Below are 26,879 nucleotides of genomic sequence, written 5' to 3'. Positions count from 1 at the left end.
AAAACTCCTTAAAAGATCCTTTATCAGGGACAGGTCCATATTTCAAGTCATGACCTAAGTTGAGCATCACAGCTTGATCTGCATTCATATGCTAGGTTGTCCTAGAAAACAAGCTTATTGTCTTTCCCTGTATCTAATTCTTGATCAATCAGCAGGTCATTTGGCCTGTACTACTACTACTGGAGAAGCAAGATTTTCTTCTCTTTCAGGTCTCTCTCTTTGTAAGGGTGTGATGTGAATTTGTTTTCTCTTCCAATGTGGTCCTGCCCATCAGAGCTCAAACAAAATAGCCCCATCCTTCCCACTTTAGTTTTCCGGGCTCTTCCAGAGTTTCCCCAGTAAACAGCAGAGAGAAGCTACCAGACAAATCAATAGATTCTCATGGAATTTGCAATGTAAACAATTGAAACAGATTACAGGTATTGGGCTATGTTTAAGGTCCTCTGTAATCCTTTGGTGCAGCTCTGTGAAAAAATATTTGCCCTTCTACCACTCAGCATCAGTGCACTGATGAGAGAGAATGTGACAAACAGGATGAAGAAGGCTGTTGGGCCAACCCAACATGCTCCAGCCTTCTTCCTCCCCAGAATCCCATCACTGGCACACAGGGTTTTTTGTTTTTTTTTAAACACCATGTCAGAACCTTCATTAAACTATGAATTTTCCAAAACGAATTGGAATTGATGACATCTGCTAATGGTACCCAAATATCCTATCATTCAATGGCTGATAAACACTAGTGTCTTTGAGAGCCACCATTATATGGTCCATGTTGGTATGTGTATCTTGAATTCTTTCTTTTAATAGGGCCTGATGCTCAATGATGTTGACAAGGAATGAATTGAGGACATCTTCCTTCTTTGAGTCATTTTGGACCACTCAGATGCTGTGTAGGCAATGTTATAAAACACTGGTTATACTGAAGTCTAAATCTAACCAACTGCCAGCAACGAAACTAGTCTAACACCTTACAAAGGTATTAGATGAACAACCTTAGCAATTAGTAACCATTACTAATAAGAAATAAGTAGACCAAAGAAAAAATCTTCTTTAAACCGTAGATACCAGCTTGGTGTTCTCTTATTTGGCAGATGAAGGACCATGACAGTAATGAATGGGGCTGGCAACTGATGAGGCAAGGGTACCATCCAAGGGGAATGGAGAGTGCTTACACTTCAGTTGCTGGATCTTAGAGAAGTCTGGGGGTAAGGACAGGCGCTGGAGGAGAGACCAAGATAACTGAGATGGCAGGGGCTGAAATGGATCAAGGGAACTGGGACACATTTAAGGCCACTTATTATGCTTTAGTGCCTCTGGACAGTAACTACTTACCAAACAGTACAAAAGCATTTCAATGTATTTTCACAACTGGTTAAACTGCCGAACCAGCTAATTACCAGCCTTGGTTGTGATAAGTTATGCTAGTTTAACCCACTTAAATCTCATGACTGAACATTATATTATAGTCACTAATAATAACGGGAATAACAAAGGGCATATTCTTGCTAGTGACCATTTTATTTCATTAGGACTTTCAGGCATTTTTTTTCAAGAAAATGTGGGATTAAAACAATTAAAATCTGCATCACATGGCCATATACTTACAACTGCTGCAAAGACATATTTCTGGTCTTTCTCTTGTAAAAAGAGCAGCACGTCAGTTAGAAGTAGTGCTAGGATATCTTCAAAGAAAAAAAATACTAATATTAATGAGGCAACCACACTTTAAATTCAATGCCTTTATTAAATATTCTAATTTCATGTTTGAAATTTACATAAATTTAATAAAACTTAAAAGGCTAAGTATTAGTCTAATTATGAAACTTTTATAAAATATCTGTTAGTCAAATCTATATTCTCTAGATACTTTAGCAGACAAGATGTATTTAAGTGTGCATATTTGTGTGTATAATTATAGCTATAGTTAAATCTTCAGGAAAAATTAATCTCGCTCTTTTCAAAATAGGAGAAAAATAGCCAATAAAAAAAGATCCTAATAGAATGGGGCAAGCATTACTTTTTTTTTTAAAGTACTTAATTAAAAATGCTAGAGGGAAGCTTCTGCCTTGACTGATATATGTAAACCTGTTATTTTGTTCCTTCTAGACTGAGGGAGGTTTGAGACTTTATACTTCCCTCACAAATTGTAGATTCAACTAAATGAATAAAAGAGCAAATAACATGGAGCAATTGGATATAGTGATTGTGGTTATTTAATATTTTTTCAATATCAATGTTGCAAGTTGCTGATCAATAAATCACAATTTCAGTCATTAGTTACAACCCCCATCAAAATTTTATAATTCTCCAATGGGTATTAACATTTGAGTATCTATTATAGAATTTATCACCTCTTCCTCTCCAAGGGAGTTATTAAATGAACTGAAAACAAGGAGTCTAGGCCAGTGGTTCTTAACCCTGACTGCACAGTAGACTCACCTGGGGAGGTTTTAAACTACCCATGCTTGGATTTCACCCCCAGACCGATTAAATCAGAATCTCTAGGATAACATTTGAGCAGTGGTAATTTTTTAAGCTCCAAAGGTAATTCTCGTGCACGGCCAGGGTAAAGAAACCCTGAATCAGGCAGTGTGAAAACTACATAATCAGTCCTTTAGAATCCAAGTAAACAGTTTAGACTCTTATCAGCTTAACAGAGTCGAGTGAATATTGACAAACAGTTGCACTAAAGAAGAGCTGACACCAATGTCACCATGTGTATTGTGCATTCTATCACTCATTAGCAAAGATGACATTCTGGGTTCCTTCCGCTTCTCCCCTCAATGGTCTGAGAGTCCCGGCTGGCTTGGCACATAGCAGACAACTGATGTACATGTGTCCTGCTTCATTCTGAACATGGTGCATTTGCCAGAATAATATTTTCTGTGCCAACAATTAGAAGAATTTTCAGATCCTCTGATTTCAAACATCATAAACTTGTGAATTCGTAAGATTTATATGAAGGTGTTTTCTTGGGGCAACAACCTCCTACCAAAGATTTGTAGTGTTGGCCACGCTTGCCCATTCAAGTTCACAACTTGCTCCTATAGAAATCTGCAACTAACACAGAGTTTGTACATGTGCCTTCACTTCTGGACCATTTTTTCTTTTGAAACTCCAGTCTTCTGTTAAATGAATAACATGTGTGGGAAAAGAAAAAATTGGTTTAAAGTCACAATACCTTTGAAACGACCTGTAGCAGTTTTCCAATAAACAAGGCCATCATATAACAGAGTCCTTCCTTTACTTATCAGTGCCTGCTTCCTAAACACATGGCCATTTTTAAGCTTTGTGTATGTTTTGTTTTCAATCTTATTTAGGATCTCAAGCCATTTTTGGTTTTTCTCATATTCGCTGACTTTTAAATCCACTGCCGCAATCATATCTTTAATCAAGCAAAGAGCTTTGCATAAGTCTTTATGTTCTTCAGTTCTTTCTACATGGAAAAAAAAGGGGGGTAGAAACACTAAGCAATAAGCAGAGTGCTAAAAAATAAAACTTTTTCTTTAGTTTCCACATACAGTTAAATGTATCATTCAAATAATAAAAATCCCACGGGAAAAATTCTGGGCTAAATTCAAATACTACAGAATCATTCTGCATTCCCTTTTCCAAAAAGAATCTTTAAAATCTCTTGAGTATAAAAGATTTATCTTATCAAAAGTGCTTCACCTGAAACATTGTGACAATAGAATGTCTAATGAGTTTCACAGATAGTTCGGACTTTCTCCGAGAGCAGGGAGTGTGCCATATACGAACTTAGGCTTTCCTTCTACCTTCCCAGACACAGGTCATCAAGGGATCTCCATAACAAGTTTCTTAGAACTTAACCCAGCTGGGGGCCGAAGCCAAGTCCTCTCAGAGATGGACTCGCAAGGTGACATGCTTGGGCCCGAAGCCTTTTGCCCTCCTGGATCCCTTCCTTCATCAAAAAAATATTCGAAATTATATTTTACAACTGTACTGATATAAAGATGAAGATTAATATTATATATTAAAACACCTTCTTCAATCATAAAGTTTATTTTTTTGCCTTCTGATTTTAAAAGAAATCAAAACATTTCCATGGGTGAGAGGTACCAGGCCTAATGGACAAGCAGGCCATGTTCATGCCAACAGCACAGATAGTCATCAGTTCCAGCTATTATGCTCTAAAACACTGGCCACCTGCTCTAATCTCTAGATTATCTTAAGAAAATTCTGGAGGGGATTCTGGAATAGGCTCCTGAAACTCCAGATGAAAGTGAATTTAGCTAGTTCCTATATATGATGATGAAAAGCATCCAGTTGATGTTTACTGAGGTGAATAGGATTGAAAGAGAAGATTTCAGGAGGTCAGAAGGTGCTAGAAGTAAAAGATGAAAGAAAAACAGGCAAAGAAAATAAAAGTTTTCTAGAGCCTACAGCAGAGGAAGTATACACTTAGAAATGGCAGCCAAAAGGGATGAGGATAAGTGCTCCAAAGTTTCTAAACATTTCTAGTTTTTAAATGTCTTAAGTATATATGTATGGGACTTTTATCAGAAAACCTCAAGAGCTGATCCTGACATCTATCTTTAACAAGGCAGATATTTCTTTTTCACTGTCCATGAAAGAAGAGACTTCACTGCTTTACTATAGTTTATCTGTACTCAACCCTCTGTCCAAAAAAGATTCTTTTTTCTAATGAGCAGTTTCAAAAACAGGAAGTTGAGCAGAGAAAATCAAAGTTGAGTGACAAGGTAACTTGGTGTAAGGCCAAGAAGAGGCTCAAAGTCCTCTGACCTTCAGAGACAACTTACTATTTTATAATACCTTGCTACTCAAAGTGTAGTAGAATTGGCCTCACCTGGGAGCCTGCTAGATATGCTTACCTTGGGTTCCGCCCCAGATCTACTGAATCAGAATCTGCCTGTAAATGAGATCCCCAGATGAATGGTATGCTTAATAAAGCCTGAGAAGCACTGCTGTGATAGAAAGTCATAATGAACCAATGGTCCCAGAAGCCCACGGAGAACGATGACTGACCACCGGCCAGCTCTGACTAAAGGAGGTGGCATCATTCAGCCACCATAATGACCATGCTTGGAAAGCCGTAAGTCATACTGACCATTTCTTTTTTTTTTTTTAAAGATTTATTTTTATTTATTTAATTCCCCTCCCCTCCCCCGGTTGTCTGTTTTCTGTGTCTTTTTGCTGCGTCTCTAGTTTCTTTGTCCGCTTCTGTTGTCGTCAGCGGCACGGGAAGTGTGGGCGACGCCATTCCTCAGTAGGCTGCTCCCTCCTTCGCGCTGGGCGGCTCTCCTTATGGGTGCACTCCTTGCGCGTGGGGCTCCCCTACGCGGGGGACACCCCTGCGTGGCAGGGCACTCTTTGCGCGCATCAGCACTGCGCATGGGCCAGCTCCACACGGGTCAAGGAGGCCCGGGGCTTGAACCGTGGGCCTCCCATGTGGTAGACGGACGCCCTAACCACTGGGCCAAAGTCCGTTTGCCCATACTGACCCTTTCTGACACACAGTAGGAAAGAAAAAATAGTTACTGTCATTTATTTTACCAAGAGTTTGGCATGGGTTGATTCTTGGAGTAGCACTAGCTGACTTGAAGCAATGACAGTTTCTAGTACTTAAAAAAAAAAGATATTATAAATATAACACAAGTTAAAGGCTTGATTTTATTTTTATCCTTTTGTTGTGAACAAAATTTATATGAGTTTTCTCTTTATATATTCTCTTTAATGTTAAATTTTAAGTTGGAGTAAAAATGGGGCACAAGGAACAGAAGTTACCACTGTTTCTGACCTTAATCTTAAATGTTACTAAAAAAAAAAGGAGAAAGAAGAAATTATGCTTTTCTACTTTCCTATGTAAGAAAATATTTGTTTAAATATTAGAAGTTTTTAGAATGGGCATCTAAGCTCTTATCAGTTTAATCATCTTGTCTAAGTCAGCTGATCATAATAATGGTACCATTTGAGCATCTTGTTTATACTGGCATTGCACTGAGCACTTTCTGAGACAATCTCATTAAATAAATCCCCACAATGTCATAGCATAAGGATCATTATTCTCATTATGTAGTTGAGAAAACTGAGGCTCATTTAATTAGCTTGCCCAACTAATGAGTGGCAAAACCAAGTACACACAAGTTTACACAATTCCAAGCCCAAGTCCTTGCTAATAAAACGTACTACCACCTTAATCATAATTCTTGCTGAAGATCAATAAACTAGGTTGAAGAACAGGCATTTTTATTTATTCACTCATTGTATTGATACATATTTACTTGCTAGCCTATTATATATCAGCCATTGCTCTAGGCACTGAAGACACAACTGTGAACCTGAAATTCACAGGCGTTTTAGATTGCTCAAGGAGCTTACAATTCAGCCACATGCATTAATAGTTTCTTAAAGGATGCCCAAATATTATATCCTGGAACTTGATGAATTGACAGAGTCAAAAAAAACCAGCTCCTTCATTCAATCATTCTCAATCTAGTAACTCAGAGCTTGGGAGAGTTGACATTTAGTGACAGGAGCATATGTTTCATCAGACTGCTGTGAACATAAAAGGAAGATGAGGTATTAAGAAAGTCTGCTTATGGGGAAAATATAGAAGACTGCTTGTTTTGGTCTACTTGGAAGAATCCAGACTATTGGCCAAGGCACACTATTACAAGATAATTTCTCAAAATGAATCCAAATCCAAAGCTTTAACAGTTTCCCCATAGGAAAAATTTGTGAATCAGAGACCACAAGAATTTATAACTTTTTAGGACACTTCAGCTATTTTAAAACTAATGAAAGAGGCAAATGCTTGTCCCAGATGTCATCACTCACCCCTTGTGTACTGCAATATCCTTTCCACCAACACAGGGTATTTGGTGATGCGCTGAGTGACCAGCAGAATGCATTCTGGGATTCCTCGGCGTCGAGCCAAGAGATTACTATTTCGGAGCTTAAGAAAATGCATACACATTTTTACATACACACAAATGCTATCTGTATTTATATTTTAGGTATGAACTTAATAAAAGGAATCTACAATAGTATAATTCTATCAGAACTAACATAAATTTTTATTAAAACTTGATGCACTGTCATCAATTTAAATTGTATACATTGTCATTAATTTCAAAACTAACTCTCCAAGATAAAGAACTTTTAAGTTACTCTGATGCATTTGCAATTTATTCCAAAAGTGAGCAAGTACTAATACTTTTAACTGCTAAGATTCATGAATAGTAAAATTCTTGAAAAAAAATTAGAAATTAGTTAGATTTTGAATATGTTTGCAATGAATTATTTGTTTATCCAACATATCTTGCTATGCATTTGTCATTATTTGTCATAACACTTCATTTCTCTCTAACCAGAACAGCTTATTTTGAAAAATCTCAAGGTATTCCTTATGCTTTCAAATCCTCAACATGCATGTATATGAAAAAAGGAGGGAGGAGAAGCTGATAGCATTCTTAAATGCTGGATAAAAATCTAGGATGTGGGAAATTTTACAGGACAAATTTCTTCAATAAATACATCAGAAGGAAAAAAAGAGGGAAGGGGGAATATTTAGATAAAAAAGAGCCTTAAGAGTTATAGCTCCCACATACTACATGTGAACCTTGGTCAGATCCTGAGTTAAACAATCCAGTTTTATGAGATAATTAGGAAAATTTGATTACTGGCCAGCTATTTAATGATATTAAGGAATAACTGTTAATTTATTTGGGTGTGATAATGATAATGTTATTGTAATATTTTAAAGCAATTGTACCATTTAGAGATACACACTGAAATAACTACAGATGACGTTATATGATATCTATGATGTGATGAAAACTAAGCCAGTGGTGGTGGGATGGGGGCAGAAAGTAGGAATATAAACAAAACAAGAGTGACCATAACTTGGTGACAGTTATTGCATTGCATTGAATTGCATTGCATTGGTGAGAGTTATTGCATTGAAGCTGGGAGATGGGTTGGTGGGAGTCCACTGTACTACCCTCTCTATTCTCACAAATGTTGGAAATTTCCCTCGGCACCAAGGGTTTGTTGCTGCTGCTCCTGTTTTAAGTATGCCTGCTGGGACACCCTGGTCTGTCATGTGTGTATGTTTATTTTGTGTGACTCGCCTCCACAAAGGCAGATATAGAATCTAGGGTCAGAAGTTATTAGGAGATACCTAAAGAGGAATCTTCTGGCACCTAGACTCATCAAATCAGGGAGCTTTATGATCCTGGAAGTGTTCACAATCCAAATGCACACTTTTCAGAGTGATGAAGAAGCCTTTCACCTGAGGGGAATGAACTGGATGAAGGCCAAAGGTCCTACAACCTCTGAGACTCCATGACTCTGTAATTCTCTACCTAATGCCCAGTTAAGAGAGAAAACAGAAAAACAGTAAAAGCTGTCTCTTCCCCGTGTGTGTGTCAAATATTGTCTCTGCAGACACCCTACATGCTCCCATTCTCCAAGCAGGAGAATGAATCCTGCCTTGATTTTTATGTTGGTTCTGATTTACAACCTGTTGGGACATAAAATAACTTCCCAGAATACTATAAATACGCTCAAAAGCTTGGTGGACATGGCTTCACATATATAAGATGTGAAAGGAAATAATTTAGGAAAAATATTTTACTAACACAGCAAAAGGTACTTTCCATCTTTGCCATAAACCTACCACTTCCTTTTCTTTCCCCTGAAAAGTACCACATGCATGTGAAAATTGTTTAAATCACGGAAGAAACAAGCATGAACTATCTCCCCATGCTGGTTAACCACTCTATAATAGAGTTTTAAAATGCTTACCTTAATAAAATTCTGAAACTTTTTATTCTGCTGGAGTTCTTTAAAGAGGTTAACAGCTTCTTTGTGATGACTACAAAATTCTCCATATATTTTCTTCATTTTAGTTGCATTTTCTTCTGAAAACTGACAAAAACAGTTCAATGATGTTTTATAAATTTAGTCCATTCTTAGTACTGAAAGGAGCATGCAATTTTCATATTGTTCAATAAATTTTTTGCAAATACAAGAATAATCATCATGGACATTCTGAACACAACTCCTTCTTTTCCAGATACTTTAAAAATTAAAACAAAAGGAAGTAATCTAGTGGTAAGAGGAAGAAATCAACCTAATGTGCTTATTTTATATTCCATCTAATTCAATTAATACACAGCCAAATGAAAAATATTTGATATTGTCTATTCTTTTTCAGTTCTTATGCAAATTTATAATTTCAATTTGTGTTTTTAATACCTATATATATTGAAAGAAGAGCATGTGGTAACATTTGGGAGTCCCCGGGAGTGTCTGGCCTCCTAAAGAAATCACCATTTGGCATTTATATTGTCTAACTGACTATGCTCATGGACTCAGTCCCCAGGTAAGAATTCGATTTTTGTCAGCACACCGAAAGAGGACATGGCCAAAAAATTTTGTAAAGGAGCAAAGCTTACCACAAATGGCAAAAAGCTGAATTTGTCCTCAATTTAGTCCTTGTCTCAAAGGAGCTATTTCTGAAACAATCCAGCACAAAATTCCATCTATACTTTGAAACCTGAAACATCTAACAATTGAATTCCTGCCATTAATATTCCTTTTATTAATATCCTAGATCTCACAGATAGCATTACCAGGCATCTTGAGAGAACTCCTCCTTTGTCTGGAAAGCATTATCATGAACCAAACGTATCCCTCTTAGAACCTCTTTTTTCTTAGACCCTGATAGACTGGCCCATAATATCACAGTCCCAAAGGACTGTGAATCCAAAGATAAAAACTGCTTAGCTATTTCCAGTCAACCAAGATGGCAGCATAAGATGCTACATGATGCCACTCCCCGACAGAATCTTTGAACAACTAGCCAAAACTAGCAAAACCATCTTCCTGAGAATTCCAGGAAACAATTGAAGGGTTGCAATAACTGGGTGAGTGCTGAATCAAGAAATCACAGATTTAAAAAGAGCTCACAGAGCCCCTTCTGGTCCCACCCCAAACATTTCCCCTATACAGTGTGGAACCAGTCTGTGCTGGTCCCTGGTCCTTTTCCAGAGGGAGCAGGGAAAGCCCTATGTGCATACTGTGACGCCTGTATGTCGGTGCCAAGCAGTTGGGTGGCAGCCTGAAATTGTGAGCCAGGAAACTTGTCTCTGGCTTGCCTTCCTGAACTTGGCTAGCAGGCAAAGCAGCTTGGGGGCAGCTAGCACAGTGTAAGAAACAATTAGGTCAAAGAATTCAGGGTCAAAGGATTACAAGCTTCAAGATACACAATAAATTCCCAAGAGGGGGTGATGTTCTATATCATAGAGAATAGAAGGGACATTTGGATTCCTGTAAGTGGGGGAATTCCTGAGGCCAGGAGCAAGCACAAACTGAGCACAAGATATAGGCCGAGAAAAGAAGATCATCACTTGATGCTGATCATCTTGATAGAGGGGTTAAATTCTGAAGGAGATCACTGGCCAATGCAGAGCCAATTTGCAAAACTGTCTAAGGTGTTTTCTCCCATTGGTTGCTTGGTTTTTGTTAGCTCTTGGCACTCTCATACCACTAGTTGGATACAAAATTAAGGAACTAAATTTCAGAAATAACACTCTAAAAAATTAAAATGTACAGTATGTAACAAATGATTGCAACATAAAGAAACAAGAAATGATGGCCCATCAAAAGAACGAAAATAAAAACAGAAACAATCAGTGAAGAAGACAAAATGTTGAACATACCAGACAAAGACTTTAAAAAATGATCCTCAACATGATCAAGGAGATACATGAAAACACAAACTAAAGAATACCAGGAAAACAATGAACAATATAAAAATCTGAATAAAAATTTTTAAAAAGGAACCAAACACAAACAATGCGAGTGGGGAACACAATAAATGAAGTGAAAAATTGCTTAGAGAGTTTCAAAAGCAGACTGGAACTGGCAGAAGAATGGGTTTACTGATAGGATAACTGAAATGATTCAACTGAGGAATAGGAAAAAAAAAGAATAGAAAAAAGTGAAACTAAGAGACCTGTGGGATACCATCTCATGTACATTAGAGGCATCCCAAAGAATAAGAAAGGGCAGAAGGAATATTCAAAGAATTAAGGGCAGAAAACTTGCCAAAATTAATGAAAGACCTTGATATGCACATTCAAGAAGCCCAAAAACCCCCAACATGCTGAACTTGAAGATAACCACACCCAGACACATAGTTGGCAAATTATCAAATGCCAAGGACAGGGAGAGACTTCTGAAAGCTGCAAGAGAAAAACAACATGTTATGTACAAGGGAGTTCCAGTAAGATTAAATATTGATTTCTTATCAGAAACCATAAAGACAAGAAGGTAGTAAGACAAAATATTTAGTGTTGGAAGAAAATAATTGCCAAGTAAGAATTTCATATTTAGTGAGAATGTCTTTCAACATGTGGTAAAGATTAAGAAATTCCCAGATAAACAAAAGCAAAAACATCAGTACTAGACTTGCCCCACAAGCAATGCTAAAGGGAGTTCTTTAGACTGAAAGGAAAGGACACTAGACAGTAGACTAAAGTGGCAAACTTCTGATAAGAGTAATCACATGGGCAATTATAAATGTCAATACTATTATTGTACTTCCTGGCATGTAACTCAGATTTTATCTTCTACAGGTTCTAAAATGCAAATACATAAAAAGTAATGATAAATCTATGGTTTGTGGCATACAAATATAAAGACGAAATTTGTAACAAGTACAACACAAAGGTGGGGCAATGGAAGGGTATAGGAACAGTGTATATATATGCTATTGAAGTAAGGTAGTAGCAAATCAAACATAATTATTATAGATTTAGGATGTTATATTTAAGCCCCATGGTAGCCACAAAGAAAATATATGAAAAATACAAACAGAAGGAAAAGAGAAGGCATTTAAAATGGTCCAATGCAAAAATTCAAATAAAAATGAAAGTACGCGTTGACAGAAGAATTGAGGAACAAAAAGGTATACGACTTACAAAGACTAATATAAAAATGGCAAAAGTTGGGAAGCTTCCGCCTACCATATGGAAGGACCCAGGTTTGATCCCTGGGACTTCCTGGTGAAAAAGAGGAAGAGAAAGCATGCCCGCATGGTGAGCCAGTGCCCAAGCAAGTGAGTCAACAGCAAGATGATGAAGCAACAAAAAAAGAGAAAGACAAAAGGAAGAGTCAAGTTGAAGTACAGCAGAGACCAGGAACTGAGGTGGTGCAATTGACAGGGAACCTCTCTCCACATCAGAGGACCCCAGGATCAAAGTCTGGTGAATTCTAGAGGAGAAGAGAAGACACAAAGAGATCATAGAGTGAATGGACACAGCAAAAGTAGCAGGGTGTGTGTGTGTGGGGGAGGGGGGGAATAAATAAAATAAATAAATCTTAAAAAAAAAAATGAGGAAAGTCTTATACCTTTACAAAAACAAGTTCAAAATGGATCACAGACTTCTGGGTCAACCTAAATGATGGCATGAGATGTTCCAAGGTTCCATTCTCTCACAGAATCTCTGAACAACAAGCAAAAACTAGAGCCATCGTCTCAGAGCTCAAAAAAAAACCAGTAAAAGGGACACTGCAGCTGGACCTAAAAAGCACTTTAAAAAATGTCAGGACAAGCTTAAAGCACCCTAGTTGGCACTTTTCCCACTCTCTCCCTGGTATGGTGTGGAGCTGGGTCCCAGGTCATATTCTGGAGAAAGCAGAGTAATCCCTATATGCATCCTGGGGAGCATGTCTGTCTGTGGCAAGAGTCCTGAATCAGGACTCTTGTCTCTGGCTTTTCATCCTAGCACATGTCCTGCATGCAGAACAACTTGCAGGCAGATAAATCAGTGCAAGAAACAAGCAAATCAAAGATGCCCAGAGCAAAGGATTACCAATAGTAAGATATACAAAAGACTTTGGACATACCAGATAAAGATTTTTATTTAAATGACTTTTATATGCTCGAAGAGTTAAAGGAATGCATGGGAAAAGAACTAATGGATATCAGGCAAACAATGTATGAGCAAAATGAGAACATAAGAAAAAGACAGAAACTACAAAAAGGAATGAAACAGAACTGAAGACCACGGTAACTGAAATTTTAAATTCCCCATAAGGGTTAAATAGCATACTGAAGCTGCCCAAAGAAAGAATCAGTGAGCTTGAATATACGAATATTGAAATGATTCAGGCCAAAAAAAGCAGAAAGAACAAAGAAAAGGTAATATAACTGAAGAGACCCGTGTGATACCATCAAGCATACAAATAAAGGCACTAATGGGGGTCCAATAAAGAGAAGAAAAAGAGAAAGAGACAAAATAATGGCAGAAAGTTCCCCAAATTAATGAAAGATAGGAATATAAACATTCAAGAAACCCATTGAAACCTGAGTGGAAGAAACTCAAAGAGATCCACACCCAAACACTTTATAACCAAACTGTCAAATGCCAAAAACCAAAAACAAAGATAGAACCCTAAAAGCTGCAAGAGAAGTAATATATCATGTACAAGGGAACACCAATAAGATTAAATACTGAGTTCTCATCAGAAACCATGGAGGCAAAAAGTCAGTGGGACAATATATGTAAAGTAACAAAAGAAAATAATTGCCAACCATGAATTGTGCATCCAACGAAACTCCCTTTCATAAATGAGGGAAAGATTAATACATTCCTAGATAAACACAAGCTGAAGAAGTTCATCACCACTAGACCTGCCCTACAAGCAATGTTAAAGGGAGTTCTTTAAATTGAAAGGGAAGGACACAAGACAGTAAATCAAAGCAGCATAAAGAAATAAAAATATTCACTAAAGGTAACCACATTGGTAATTATTAAATACCAGTACTATTGTATTGTGTTTTTGATATATAAGTACATTTTTTACTTTCTACAGGATCTAAAATGCAAATATATAAAAAGTAATGGTTTTAAGCATACAATATATAAGGATATGATGTGTGACAAGAACAACAAAAAGGTGGGGTAGTCAGAAAGTCATAGCACCTAGTTTGTATATGCTATTAAAATTAAGTTACAATCAAATCAAATGTGATTGTTATAGATTTAGGATGTTAAAATTAAGTCGCATGGTAACCTTAAAGAAAATTTCTGAAAAATATACAGAGAAGGAAAAGAGAAGGGACTCAAAATGGTTCACTAAAAAATATCAAGTAAATATAAATGCAGGTAGTAATGGAAGAATTGAGGGACAAAAAAGGTATAAGACTTGCAAAATCCAAACTGTAAAATGGCAGAAGAAAGTCCTGCTTTCTTTATCAGTAGTTACTTTATTTGCAAATAGATTAAACTTCCCAGTCAAAAGGCAGAGACTGGTAGGATGGATGAAAAAGTATAACCCAACTACAGGCTGTTAACAAGACACCTTAAATTCAAAAACACAAGTGGACTGAAGGTGAAATTATGAGTAAAAATACTCCATGCAAATTATAATCCAAAGAGAGCTGGGTAGCTATACTAATATCAGATAAAATAGACTTTAAGTCAAAAACTGTAAGAAGCGACAAAGAAGGACACTATAGACTGAGAAAAGTACCAACTTAACAGGAATATACAATTATATATATAAATGTACCTAAGAGCACAGCCCCAAAATATATGATGCAAGATTTGACAGATTTGAGAGGAGAAATAGATGATTCCATTTTAATAGTAGGAGACATCAACACACCACTTTCAATAATGGATAGAACATTTAGACAGAAAATCAAAAAGGAAATACAAGGCTTTAATGATACTCCAAGCCAACTAGACCCAGCAGGTATATGCATAAAATACTTCACACAACAGTAGCAGAATTCACATTCTTCTCTAGTACACATTGGTCATTCTCCAGGTAGACCATATGTTCAATCACAAAACACAGTTTCAATAAATTAAAAAGTTTAAAATCATACAGTGTATCTTTTTTGACCACAGTGTAATGAAGGTAGAATCAACAGCAGAGGGAGAACTAGAAAATCACCATTATGTGGAAATTAAACATGTTATACTATGTATTATATATAAATATATAATTATAGCTATAAATGCTTACATTAAAAAGTAAGAACATCTTAAATAATTAACCTAACTTCACATTTGGAGGAATTAGAAAAGGAAGAGCAAACTAAAGCCAAAGTAAGCAGAAGGAAGGAAATAACAAAGATTAGAGTGGAAATAAATGAAATAGAAAATACAAACACCAAAGAGAAGCAACAAAACCAGAAGTTTGTTCTCTGAAAAGCTCAATAAATTCAACAAACCTTTAGCTAGACTTACAAAAAAAAAAAAAAAAGAGAGGGCACAAATAACTAAAATCAGAAATGATAGAGGAGACTTTACCACTAATTCCACAGAAAGAAAAAAAAAGGATTCTAAGAGGATATGAATAATTGTTAGCAAACACATTAGATAACCTAGGTAAATGGACAAATTTCTAGAATCACACAAAAACTACCTTCCACTGACTCAAGAAGAAAAAGAAGATCTCAACAGACCAATAACAAGAAATTCAATCATCAAAAACCTCCCAACAAAGATAAGTCAGAGGCTTCACTGATGAAAATTCCCAAACATTTCAAGAAGAATTAATATCAACCCAGCTCAAACTCTTCCACAAAATTTGAAAACGAGTAAACCCCTTCCTAACTAATTCTACAAGGTCAGCTTTAACCTAATACCAAAGCCAAATAAAGCCATCACAAGAAAAGAAAACTCCAGACCAATATTGATATAGGCTATGGGTGGAGGGCTGTTTGTCTCTTCGTAGATAACCTGAGCTGTGTGTGTCCTGAGCTGGGTGTGGGGGACAATGAGAGCTGCAGCCCTGCCCTTGGTAACCATGGCAATGACTCCAGTCCTGGAAAAACTATTTAGGAAAGCAAACTCTATAAACTTTATATATTCAGGGAAAATGTGTTAAAAGACTAGATAAAATGTATAAAGCCCATGCTAAAAGCTTACCTAGAATATGGAGAATATGTGTTAATTCAAGCTTATTGAACACTGAAACAAAGGACAATTTAACTCTTCCTCTGTATAAAAAGAACTCAAAAATCTTAGCCTGGGTTCAGGTTTTGAACAGAAAGCTCCAGAGTCCAGCTGGCTGTAAAATAAATTCCTTTTTCCTCCCCGAAATTATTACTGAGTCCTGGCCTTTTTATACGCAAATAATTGAAACTCTCTTGATGTCTGCTACACCTGGGGGCTCATTCCAGGATTTGCAAATGAAGGCCAGAGAAGGTAGCATTTTGCTACCCCTTCTGGATCCCTGAAGAAGCTGGGAGGACTCAGGTGAACCCAAATCTGGGCTCCCCTGGACTATTTTTAGTCCAGAAAAGATGTGGGCTCTGCTGGAATCCTCCTGACGAACATAGAGGGCAATGAAAGGGCTGAAAAAATTTTGGGAATGATAAAAGACTCTAAACACAGAAAAAGGTAAGACTCTCCCAGGGAGCATGGTGTCAGGAAAACCCTAGCTTTAATTGCTAGGAAGAGGAGACTGATCACCTCCCAGGAGACCCCATTACCTCCAGAAATTTGGGGGGAAGCCATCTCCTCCAGGTCTGAAAAAAGAGAAAGGAAAAAAAAAAAAGGGAAAAAGCCTCTTGTTTGGATTTGGCTACCTGCATTCTGTTCTTGCCTCCACTGAGGTAGTAAAGGCTTGACTGTGGTGGGAAGGGATGCTGATAGGTTAGGTCCTGGCATCCTGGAAATTGGTCTGGATTTTGGGACACTTGGTTACAGGAAAATGAAAAGGCTTTCTAGTAAAGCTTGGTCTGGGTGTCAAGTAAACAGTAAAAAGGTTTAGCCGGAGTCTTTTGTCTTGGTACTAAATTGCAGATAAATTCATTTTGTAAACAGTCAGGGTAAACAGAAAATCCTGTTAAATTTTAGTATTAAAAGTTCTCTCTTTCTCAGGTTTGTATTGGTTGCAGGTGCAGCCATGTCTGGAAAATAGAAATTGTATTTCAGATTAATAGACTTTGTGCTTCTGTCTGTGTCTGTTCTGTGCCGGTATTTTCATGCCTCGGGATAATAATGTTAAATTGTATAATTGCATAAAACAGTAAACTCTGGTTAAGCTGGAACCCTCTCTTGCCATTAGCAAAGGAGTGAAATTATTATAGTTTATAAAGCAAAACCATGGAATCTAAATGTGTGCACATTCTCTGCTGTCTTGCCTCTCTGGGTCTGCCCCCTTTACCAGGGCTTGGGGTCCATCCATGTCCACACCACACACCCAAGTTTATTGAAACTGACCCCAGTCAGGGTGGCTGGTAAAATCAGTAACTTAAATCATAGCCCTGCCAGAGGTGGGGGGGTGGGGTCCCCCAGGAAAGCGCCAAGCCTAAAAGGTTATTTTCAAACCATTTTAGCAGCCTGGAACTCACTACCATTACCTCCCCCCTCCTCCCTTTAGGAAGATACATAACAAAAGTGGAGAGCTGGAAAGGGGGGGAGCAGCTTGCCCCTTTCCAGTGAATCCATGCCTTGTATTCGTAAGCCACATTCCTATCTAATCGCTGATTTACCTGGAAGGGGAGAGGTGAAGGAAACGCAGAATCAGAATCAGGAGAAATGCAATAAAAATTGCTTCCTTAGAGCCAAAAACATATTTGCATATGGCAAAGTACCTTTGTCAAAAAGAAAAAGGAAGAGGTTATTGCTTGAAACAATAAACCTCTAACCACTTGATAGCCCTTTTAATGGTCTGACTGGGAACAGTCAGTAGTAAGGGTCATAAGAACTGCAAGGAAAGAAAAAACAGATAACTCTGAAAACCCAGAGACCTCATGTCATGTCTTCTTAAAACTTGAAAAAAATAAACCTCAAACTTCTCAGTTTAAACTCACTGTGCCTATAAAAAGTGTAAATAGTAATTGAAATAAGACCTCAGGTGCCATTAATTAGGGTCAGGGAGTTCCTTAAAATGCTAAAATATGGAATTCTTCTGTTTTAATCTGTGCTTAACTTTATGTTCAACTTTAAAATCTGTGTTTGGATTTTGTTAGTTTGCTTACACCTAAGAAATCATGGTAAAAGTTAACTTAAAAATGAAACTTTAGGGAAGTAGACATGGCTCAACTAATGGAGTGTCCGCCTACCATATAGGAGGTCCAGGATTCGATACCCAGGGCCTCCTGACCCGTATGGTGAGCTGGCCGATGCGCAGTGCTGCCGTGTGCAAGGAGTGCCTTGCCATGCAGGGGCATCCCGGTGTACGGGAGCCCCACGCACAAGGAGTGCACCCTGCAAAGAGAGCAGCCCCGCATGAAAAAAGCGCAGCCTGCCCAGGAATGGCACCACACACACAAAAAGCTGACACATCAAGATGATGCAACAAAAAAAGAGTCACAGTTCCCCATTGCTGCCTGACAATGCAAGTGGACACAGAAGAACACACAGGGAATGGACACAGAGAGCAGACAATGGGCGGGGGAGGGGGGAGAAATTAATAAAATAAATCTTTAAAAAAAATAATCTTTAAATGCCAATACTGTCTTGCTGGTGAATTAAATGCATAACCTGCAGATGAAATTTGTTCAGTTACCAGAAAAAACAGGAAAGGTTTGCAGGGTTGTTACTAATAAAGTTCTTATAACTTAATTAATAAAGGTATCCAATTCATCTTAAAGTAAAACATACTAAAAATTGTAACTAAAAATTAAAGTCATTATATAAGTACCTTATGTATATACATATAAGTTTATAACTAAAGCTATTGCAATGGAATAAATGTGACCTGGGTTTCAGATATTATAATAATGATATTAAATTGATTTGCCTCTGTTTGTGACTATTTCGGGTTTATCTAGTGCTTATTGTGATACTGGTGGTTATTACACAAACTTATGCTACAGTTATTTTATAACTAATGTCACCCCTGGTCTTCAACTATTGTAATAGTAATTATAAACTGCATTTGCATTTGCCTTTGCTTATGATTCCTGTGAATCTGGCCCACCCCTTAACAATTCAACTTAATAATTAAAACTTTAAAACTTATAGTTAAATTTTTAAAAAAGAGGTTTATGCATATTACTTTAATGCCATTCTAAATATTTTTGGTCTTTTTGTTTCCTCTTCCTTCTTTAGCCTTTAAAATAATATAAATTAATTCTGGCCATTTCCACCAGAAATCAAAAATAACTGTTGCCAGGTTTTCTAAGAGTAAGCAATACTCTTCTCAGTGTACCAAGCTTTACTAAGCAATTCCATCGTTCAGGCTGTCTCAGAGAAGAAGAAGAAAAAAAAAAAAGAGTGAAAGCTACCTGGTTTCTTTCCAGTCTAAACAGAAACCCAAATGCTTGCCAGGTTCCTTTCAAATAACAATATAACCAGGAAAATCAGTAAGGGAACTAACTATATTTTGAATTAACCAACACAGAAAAGATTTAAATAACTAAATGGTGTTTCTATATTAAACTAGTCACGTCTGCCTATTTGCTCAAATTGTTAAAGTTAAATATGCAGTTATATAAGTTATATTTCTAAAACCCAAATTAAACTAAATGGTATAAAAAGTCATGTAAAACCTAAATATAAAAACTGTTGAAAAAGCTATGAAATTCTCATTAAATTATAATTACAACAGGTTAAATAATTACTTTATATTCCAGAGCCTAAAAGTTAGTATGCGTCTGAAATTATTCACAGATTTAGAATTATCAAAAACAAAAGGTTTTAAGCCCCGGTAAAAAGGAAAACAACATTCTTTGTTTAATCAATAACAATTTCAACTTGTTTAGCTTAAGTATTACCTCTTGGGTTTATAAAATACCAGGCTAATAAATTAACATTGTATGTGTTGAATCTTTAAAAAAATGGGAGCTGTCAGCTTGTGTTTAATGAAATTAAATTAAGTGTAAAACGGCTCTCTCTTAAATGCATGAGGTAGATTCCAATGGTTACAAATTGTAATCTGGAGTAAATTTGCCAGTCTATAATTGTGGTCAATTGCAAAAAGTTTGTAAAAAACATCTTACAAACTGAAGCGTTTAAATGGTTCTAGTTCTAGAAACCATTATTAACTAAAAGCCTGGATTGGTACTGATGGCAAAAAGTAACTTTGTGATAATGAAACTTGTCTGAAGGTCACTGCAAGGTGCATATTTAAGTAAGTGGTAATGGAAAGTTACCTTGATTCCATTGGGAATCTTCCATTTTCATTTTAACAATGAAAAATAATTTTTTCCTTTATTACTAAAGTAAAATACCTACTAATATCTTCATGGTAAAATTATAAAAGTAAGCAAAGTCATTTGATATATAACGCATTGGAAATGTTTAAAGGGTAAATAAAAAATCAAGAGATAAACTTCAACATTGTCAAACTCTCTTGTGCATTCAAACCAGGCCTTTAATACATTACAGGTTGCCTCTCCATATGAGTTATTGGCTAGGCTCATCACTGACCCCTCAAACGATAAAATATCTACTACATCACCCCTCTGGTTGTGCTCCTGAAGTTGAGAGAAACTATGTTGCAGTTTCAAACTCCTGTAGCAGCCAATGATTGCTCAGTACAAGCCACATGTAATATGGATATTGCCTCCAGACTGGCACTGTTCCATAGTGCCAGAGAGCACTGTGCACCAGGCCAGTAAAATACTGGAAACTACCTTCTTAGCTTCTCTCTAGGATCAACAATGTTGCGGCTTGCTCACTGTGTGAAGAACATACCAAGTGGAGCAATAACCACCAGAGTATTGTAAGTAAAACTTAAATACAAATTGACATTATGGCCTGCTCCCATGAAGAGATAACATGTAAAGTATTACAAACTAAAACTGAAAACTGTTAATTGCAGCTCAGAATCCTTATGCATTTAGTAATACATTAATTAAGTGCTGTACCTTTATCCTGTTTTAAATATATGCCTAGTAATTATAATGTTATCTTTTCTATTCTAAACCATGTACAGAAGTACATTAAATATGTTAAATTCCTGGTAAACTTCATTTTCTAAATAGTTAATAAACATGTCTATAAAATAAAATAGCCATCTTAGCTAAACACAATGGGGCCACCAGTGGTTTACAGGTAACTGGTTAATTAATACCAGGCTCAGCCACCCTACTACTCTACTGTATTCTACCGTGTGGCAAAACGAGGTTTGCTTCCTAGCAGTGGGTTACCTATTAAACAGCCAAAATTACCAGAAATTATTCAATTAAAACCAAAATGTAACAAAAAACCTTGTTCTGTAGTTGTGATCACTCCCACAGCTAAAAACTAAGAAAATTTCCAACTTGGTGCACTAATCCTGAATGAAACCAACTGCCCAAAGGTGCCAGTTCACCAGAAGCACCTAACGAAGCACATGAGTGCCAATCATTAAACAGCTTGAAATGCATCTTTAAAACAAAGCTAAATACCTAATACTGTCATCTATTACAATTTCTCTCTGAAAATAAAATAACTTTATATATATATATATACACACACACACTGTTTCCCACCAACTTGTAAAAAAAAAGGTGCCATCTTTACAGGCACCTAACCTTGTCTACCTCTGTAATCCAATGTCCTCTTTTAAAAACAGGTATTGTAAAATTCTAATTAAGTTTGTTTCTTTCAGAATGAACATCGTAGTAACCACATAAGAACTTCATCCAGCTTTATACAGAACGTCAGATCCATCTCCTTCAGTAAAAATAAAATAACAAAGTTTTTACACCTTATTAGGTAAAAACTACAACCCATGGCCAGTAGAAAGCAGTTACCAAAAAAAAGATCATCTCCCTTCAGCACCCCTTTAAGATTAAAGGTGTAAACTCTCTAAGGGTAAAATAAAATTAATAAATAGATCTGGAGCCTGCAAGAAATCCATGTAAGCACCAATAACCCCCAGGATGACTGCTGGGGAGCCCACCCCCAGGATTCTGCTGTCCAGGATGAGAACTTCTGAAAACAGGATAAGCCCCAGATGCTACCCAGGAACTTTGTCTTTAGGCTTGCTGAAAAATTAATAAGTGGGATAATCAATCAAAACAACAAACAGCCACCCACCTCACAATTCCAATCATAATGTTGCCAAAGCTTAGCAAGTTAAGCTTGCTTAAAGGAGGGAACGATGTAGGCTATGGGTGGGGGGCTGTTTGTCTCTTCGTAGATAACCTGAGCTGTGTGTGTCCTGAGCTGGGTGTGGAGGACAATGAGAGCGGCAGCCCTGCCCTTGGTAACCATGGCAACAACTCCAGTCCCGGAAAAACTATTTAGCAATTCAAATTCTATAAGCTTTATATATTCAGAGAAAATGCAAACCAAATGTGTTAAAAGCCTAGATAAAATGTATAAAGTCCATGATAAAAGCTTACCTAGAATGTGGAGAATATGTGTCAATTCAAGCTTATTGAACACTGAAACAAAGGACCATTTAACTCTTCCTCTGTATAAAAAGAACTCGAAAATCTTATTCGGGGCTCGGGTTTTGTACAGAAAGCTCCTGAGTCCAGCCGGCCAGCCATAAAATAAATTCCTTTTTCCTTCCCAAAATTATTACTAAGTCCTGGCCTTTTTATAAGCAAATAATTGAACCTCTCTTGACGTCTACTACAATATCCCTGACGATATTTCTGTTTGGAGTGATGGAACGTTTTGGCAAAGGATGGCGTTGATGGTGGAACAAGTGTGTGAATGTATTTGTCATCACTGAACTGTATACTGGAGAGAGGCTAAAATGAAAAATTTTAGGTCATATATATGTTATTAGAATAGAATTGTATAGCACAAGTGTGAGCTCTAATTGTAAACTATGGATGAAAATTAATAATATAATAGTAATGCTTCATCAATTCTAACAAAGATATCACACTAATGTAAAATGTTAACAGGGAATACTATGCATGGGTAGGGTTATATAGGAACTCTATACTTGCTACATGATTTTTCTATAAACTACAAGAGTTCTAATAAAAATTTTAAAATGGACATTATATATATATTTACATTTCAAATATAAAATGTAAAACTATAAAACCTTTAGAAAAAAACATAGGAGAAAATCTTCAACATCTAGAATTCGGAGAAGAGTTTCTAGGCAACACTATAAGCATGATCTACAAAAGGAAAAATGGATAAATCTGACTTCATTTTATAACAAGCTTCAGGTGATTCTTATATGCCAGATGTTGGAAAACTGCTTTAAATCCACCATTCCTCAGTTTCTCACCAACACAAAAAATTTCCACCAACCAAATTAGCATCGCACTCCAGCCCAGCCTGGAGATCACATCGAGTCACAGTGGTTAGAGTGTGGGCGTTTCTCAAACTCTTCTGCCATCTGTGCTCAAAAAGCTTGTGTCTTCCTTTATTCCCACAGACTGACACACATCCATCGTCTGTGGATTTTGCTAATTGAATTCTCTGGAGACAACTTTCTTTACACAGTATTAGGCGGGCCCCTTAATGTACCATTATGCACGGCCCACAACTGGAATACAAAAGGATGGTTAAATCCTTTTCTCTGATTATCAGGGATCCTTTCCCCCAAGGGTGGGGGTGGGCATCATCCTAAAGACCACCAGCCTCACACCGAGCAGTAGTCAGCTTCCCAAACCTTGTTCTCAATGTAAGCCCAGATGTTTTCCCACAGAAACTACATAAATACGGAATTCAGAGAGATGTCAATTTTTGTTAACTATGCAAGCAATTTAAGAGTGAAAATGTTTCCAATGTTTAGAATTAAAACATAGTAAAAAGCATGGTTATCTGTACAAATAATTTCAAATGAAAAAGTAGTAAAAGTCTTGTACTTCATTTTTGAATGCACAGAGATTCAAGTTCACTTACACAGACATCTCTATTCAAACTGTCTTGCAAAGTACTTTACAGTCTCTCTACTTGGACCTACTATTGGCAATGTAAGTTTCAGATGAATTATGAGGAGAGAACAGGTCTAGGCCTTTAAAGATGATCTGCAAAACAGATAACTCTGTGATTAATAACTGTTATTACTAATGTGGATTTTTTACACTGTTAGACATGTAGAAGTAACCTTTGGAAAGTAAATCGTAAGTCATTTTTTTATTTTTAAGGCATTAAACATATTTATGTCAATGATCTTAACTACATACAGAGTCAGCATACAGTCTGGCAGCTGAACTCCACTGCTGTGCATGACAGGGTGAAATGGCTTAAAAAAATTAACGTTTGGGGGATGATGATATTTTGCCAGCTAACTTAGGAAAAGCCATACGAAGGCAGCTACAGATGGATCTCCATGCCTTTCTCAGACGCCAAAGGCCAATGCAAAAACACAGCATTCAAATGAATTCCTGGCTTGGCTTTTTCCCTAAGTGACCCACATATTTAATAAATATTTATTGTGCCAGACACCAGATACCAGGTGCTGTAGATAGAGTAGTTAACCAAATAGTCAAGAACCCCTGCCTTCCTGGAGCTCAGTCTAGTGATGGACACCAAGTCCCCCAGTGCTGCTATCAATGTCTCAAGATACCACAATCTTAGCTTGTCATCTTGAAAGAGATTTTGATTCATATCCAACCCTTGTCACTTAGAGATGTGTGACCTCAAGAAAGTCATTGTGTCCTCAATGCCTCAGTTTTTGTATCTGTACAATGAGAAAAATAATATCTACCTCCCGGTGTTGTGAAGGTTAAATGAGGTAATTAACATGAAAGCACCCTAAAGATGAAGAATGCTGAATTACACTCACTGAAGACATTTTCTTTATCTTTTCTACTGCCATGTCTTTAAATGGAGCTCACCTTCAGAGAGACCAGGGAGCCAGTAAGAATTGTAAAAGGTAGCTGTGTGTGTGCGTGTATGTATTTAGGCAATGAAGAGAGGGGCATAGTCCATTCTCATTGATGCTTCAAACACCCCACACGGCTAGAAAAGAACGTCTCCTTTCAGGGTGAGCTGCTTGCCCTGCCCCCTCCACCCCCACCAGGCATGGAGTCTAAGCCTTTAACAATAAGACATTTGGCCCCTGCCCCTCCGAGGAGCTGGCATTTCTGCTGGAGGCACTGGTGAGGCCATGAGGGGGCCCACAGAGGGAGCCACGTTATGAGAGCCCATCCGATCAAAGCGTCCTGGCAGAACCTTCCTAAGGGGAATAAATCATGACTGTGACTTGGTGGAGGCAGCCCCAGAGCCATGGCACATGCTCACAGACCAGGTAGCGACTGGCAGCCAAAAGCTCTCAGGCATCAGTCACACAAACTAATGTCAAACTAAAGGAAACCAGCTGAACGCGCCTGGCCATTCTCATTGTGAAATCCATTCCATTTCTCCACAGGCTCTTAGCACCGTAGAGAGTCTATCAACTGTTAAGTCCTTGAGGTCAGGGCCTTTTAACCTTTCTTACCTGTTGGACTAGAATATCTCCGATTCGGGTGATCACAAAATTCCTGTCGTTGCCAGCACAGGATTCCTGCCTTCGCTCCTTCATGCTATAGAAAAAATGCCTGTGGATTTCAAGTAATTCGTCTAAACAGGGGAAGATTTTATCCACGGTGCTGTGGTCAAGCTGCAGCTCCTCTTTCATTCCTTTTCTGAAGATCTCAGACATGATGAAGAGGGTCTGGATGTGATGCATTTCGGTTTGCATTAGCTCTGAAATGTGAGATCAGAAACAAGTTTTAAAAAACAAGTATCTCTATTGCTCTAAATTAGTATCCCAATTCTATATGTTATGCAAATTAAAAGAAAGAAGGTTTATGCATGACACCATTTCTTCTACTACAAAAGTCGGCATTAATCAAATACTTAATTTAAGCTCATAATATTACATTATTTTCTTTCTCCAGGTATTGAAAAATTCTGACATGTCAGAATTTATTTTATCTACACCTTTCCTAATATGATCAGCATTTTCAGGTATCTTCAGGTAGGAAGTAAGTCTGATTTCCCCCTCAATGCCCTCTAATACCTAAGTTAGGTTCTATTTTGTTTCGTTTACTTTTATTAAGATAAAAATTTATTTGGTGAATTACATTGAATTAAATATAATTAAGTTCATCATTTACAGGATCCATCTCCAAAAGTCTATTTTCTCCAGGGGAAAATAATGCATCATGATCAAAGGACGCTATGAAGAAAGTGAAAAGACAATCCACAGAATGGGAAAATATTTGCAAATCATGTGTGATAAGGATCTAATATCCAAAATATATAAAGAACGCTTACAACACAAAAATAAAAAGGCAAATTGCCTAATTTTAAAATGGGCAAGGTATATGAACAGGCAGTTCACCAAAGAAGATATACCAATAGCTAGTAAGCACATGAAATGATGTTCAATTTCATTAGAGATTAGAAAAAATGCAAACCAAAACTGCAATACCCCCTACTTCATACCTGCTAATATAGCTATATTTTTTAAAAAAAAACAGAAAACAAATGTTGACAGGATATGGACAAATTGGAATTGTGACATTGCTGGTGAGAATGTAAAATGGTGCAGCCACTAAGGAAAACTATTTGGCAGTTCCTCAACAAGTTAAACCTAGAATTACCATATGACTCAGCAACCACTCCTAGTTATATATCCCAAAGAATCAAAAACAAGGATTCAAACAAAAACATGTATCCAGATGTTCATAGTAGCATTAGTCACAACAGCCAAAAAGTAAAAAACAACCCAAATGTCCATCACCTGAGGAATGGATAAACATAATGTGGTATATCCACAAAATGCAATATTGCTCAGCCAGGAAATGCTGACACATTCTGCAACATGGATGAACCTTGAAAACATTATGCTGCATGTAAGAAGCCTGTCACAAAAGAGCACATATTGTATGATTCCATTTTTGTGAAACATCCAGAACAAACAAATCACTAGAGAGAAATATTAGATGTATATTAGTAGGAGAAGGAAGTAGAGAATGACTGCTAATGGATACAGCGTTTCTTTTTGGAGTAATAGAAATG

The 26,879-nt window shown here is 37.1% G+C and overlaps 1 protein-coding gene across 3 annotated transcripts in view; it reads right to left on the bottom strand.

Annotated features, from left to right (window-relative positions):
- The window catches only part of ARHGEF28 (Rho guanine nucleotide exchange factor 28), a 346,092-nt gene that overhangs the window by 55,157 nt on the left and 264,056 nt on the right, over positions 1-26,879 (bottom strand). For all 3 annotated transcript variants that reach the window (XM_058310148.2, XM_058310153.2, XM_012523181.3), the window contains 5 exons: positions 25,312-25,559; positions 8,791-8,913; positions 6,820-6,937; positions 3,182-3,436; positions 1,606-1,682 (listed from right to left, as the gene is read on the bottom strand). In XM_058310148.2, coding sequence (XP_058166131.1) covers positions 1,606-1,682; positions 3,182-3,436; positions 6,820-6,937; positions 8,791-8,913; positions 25,312-25,559 — 821 coding nt within the window. The remainder of the gene's footprint in view (positions 1-1,605; positions 1,683-3,181; positions 3,437-6,819; positions 6,938-8,790; positions 8,914-25,311; positions 25,560-26,879) is intronic.

The sequence above is a fragment of the Dasypus novemcinctus genome, chromosome 2 (assembly GCF_030445035.2).
Source record: "Dasypus novemcinctus isolate mDasNov1 chromosome 2, mDasNov1.1.hap2, whole genome shotgun sequence".
NCBI classification, from domain to species: Eukaryota; Metazoa; Chordata; class Mammalia; order Cingulata; family Dasypodidae; genus Dasypus; species Dasypus novemcinctus.
This window is presented reverse-complemented; position numbering and strand designations above follow the sequence as displayed.